Source organism: Apium graveolens, chromosome 6 (genome assembly GCF_009905375.1).
Source record: "Apium graveolens cultivar Ventura chromosome 6, ASM990537v1, whole genome shotgun sequence".
Lineage (NCBI taxonomy): Eukaryota > Viridiplantae > Streptophyta > Magnoliopsida > Apiales > Apiaceae > Apium > Apium graveolens.
The window spans coordinates 244,390,398-244,391,907 of NC_133652.1; the positions used below are offsets into that span (position 1 = coordinate 244,390,398).

At 39.9% G+C, this 1,510-nt stretch overlaps 1 protein-coding gene across 1 annotated transcript; it reads left to right on the plus strand.

Moving 5' to 3' along the window:
• The first annotated feature begins 355 nt into the window (after positions 1-355).
• Positions 356-1,066, plus strand: LOC141665847 (uncharacterized). Its single transcript, XM_074471833.1, has one exon. The coding sequence runs from the start codon at positions 356-358 to the stop codon at positions 1,064-1,066; it is 711 nt and encodes a 236-aa protein (XP_074327934.1).
• Positions 1,067-1,510: the final 444 nt, after the last annotated feature.

The window sequence follows — 1,510 nt, forward strand, 5'->3', positions numbered from 1 at the left end:
GTTGTATCGTTCCAAACACTATTCCTCTCAAGAACACGAAACCACTAACCGTGCACTAAATCTTTTATCCGCTAAAGATTCGAAAGAATTTTTAATTTAGTGATTATCGTATTCACCCCCCCCCCCTTCCACGATAATTCAGGACCTAACAAAACTCGAAGGAAAAAGAGAGTAAGAAAAGGAACTTTGGAAGTAATGGAGAAGGATCGGCTCAAGGAAGCCAAAGTGGGAAGAATTTTAAGAAGTTTGGATTCCAGAACCAGGAGGACCCCAAACCTTTAAGAAAGGTGATAATAAGAGTCAGAGTAATAGGATTCAAGGGCCCAGTGGTCAGAGATTCCAGCAAGCAACAAATATGGAGTGTAAATTCTACAACAAGAGACACACGGGTAGCTGCAATAAGGCTGACATCATTTGTTACAAGTGCAATTCGAAAGGTCATTATGTGAATGAGTGCCGAAACCTGAAGCCTCTTGTTACATGCTTCAAGTGTGGAAAGACCAGTCATATGTCTAGGGATTGCAAGACCCCCGGAAATAACAAGTTGGTTCAATTGATAGTTGCCCCTTACAATCAAGCAATGACATGTTCAGTTCCGATTCTTCAACTTTCTTCAAATCAACCTTCTGAATCTGCAACTCCAGTGTTTCCTCCTTCCTATCCTGCTCAGGCCCGGACATTCAACATGAATATCAAGGATGTTGTTCAGAGTTATGAAGTTGTGGCAGGTACGCTTTCTGTCAACAACGTCAATGCTAAAGTGCTATTTGATTCTGGAGCTACTACATCTTTCATATCTGAATCTTTTGTTGGCAAGTTAAATTGTGAAATTGAACTATTAGTTGAACCCTTATCTATCATTTTAGCTAATCAAGAGCAAGTATCTGTTAAAAGTATTTGTCCTCGGTGTAAAGTAGAGATTTTAAGCTATAGTTTCCCTGCTTCCCTTATACCTTTTCGACTAGGAAAATTTGATGCTATATTAAAAATGGATTGGCTAGCAAAGCATGAAGCTCTTGTAAGAAGAAGAAAGTGGTTCTTAAGTCCCCTCAAGGAAAGAAAGTAGAGTTCAAAGGACGGAAACAAGTTAAAGCATTTTTGTCAATGATTCAAGCTAAAAGATTGTTAAGACAAGGGTATGAAGGGTATTTGGCCCATGTAATTGATAGATCTAAGGAGATGCCGAATATAGAAAGTATCCCGATAGTTAGTGAATTTCCCGATATATTTTCGGATGAACTTCCTGGATTACGGCCTAACCGTCAAATCGAGTTTTCTATCGACTTAGCGCCCGGTGTGGAACCTGTATCGAAGGCACCTTATCGTATGGCACCCGTAGAAATGAAGGAATTGGCCAAACAACTACAAGAGTTATTGGATAAAGGAGTTATAAGGCCGAGTGTATCTCCGTGGGGTGCTCCCGTTCTGTTTGTGAAAAAGAAGGACGGAAGTATGAGATTATGCATCGACTATAGAGAGTTGAACAAATTGACCATCAAGAATAGGTACT

What these genes read in the sequence shown, in the direction of transcription:
- LOC141665847 (XM_074471833.1), top strand. Translation starts at nt 356, where the DNA reads ATGGAGTGTAAATTCTACAACAAGAGACACACGGGTAGCTGCAATAAG.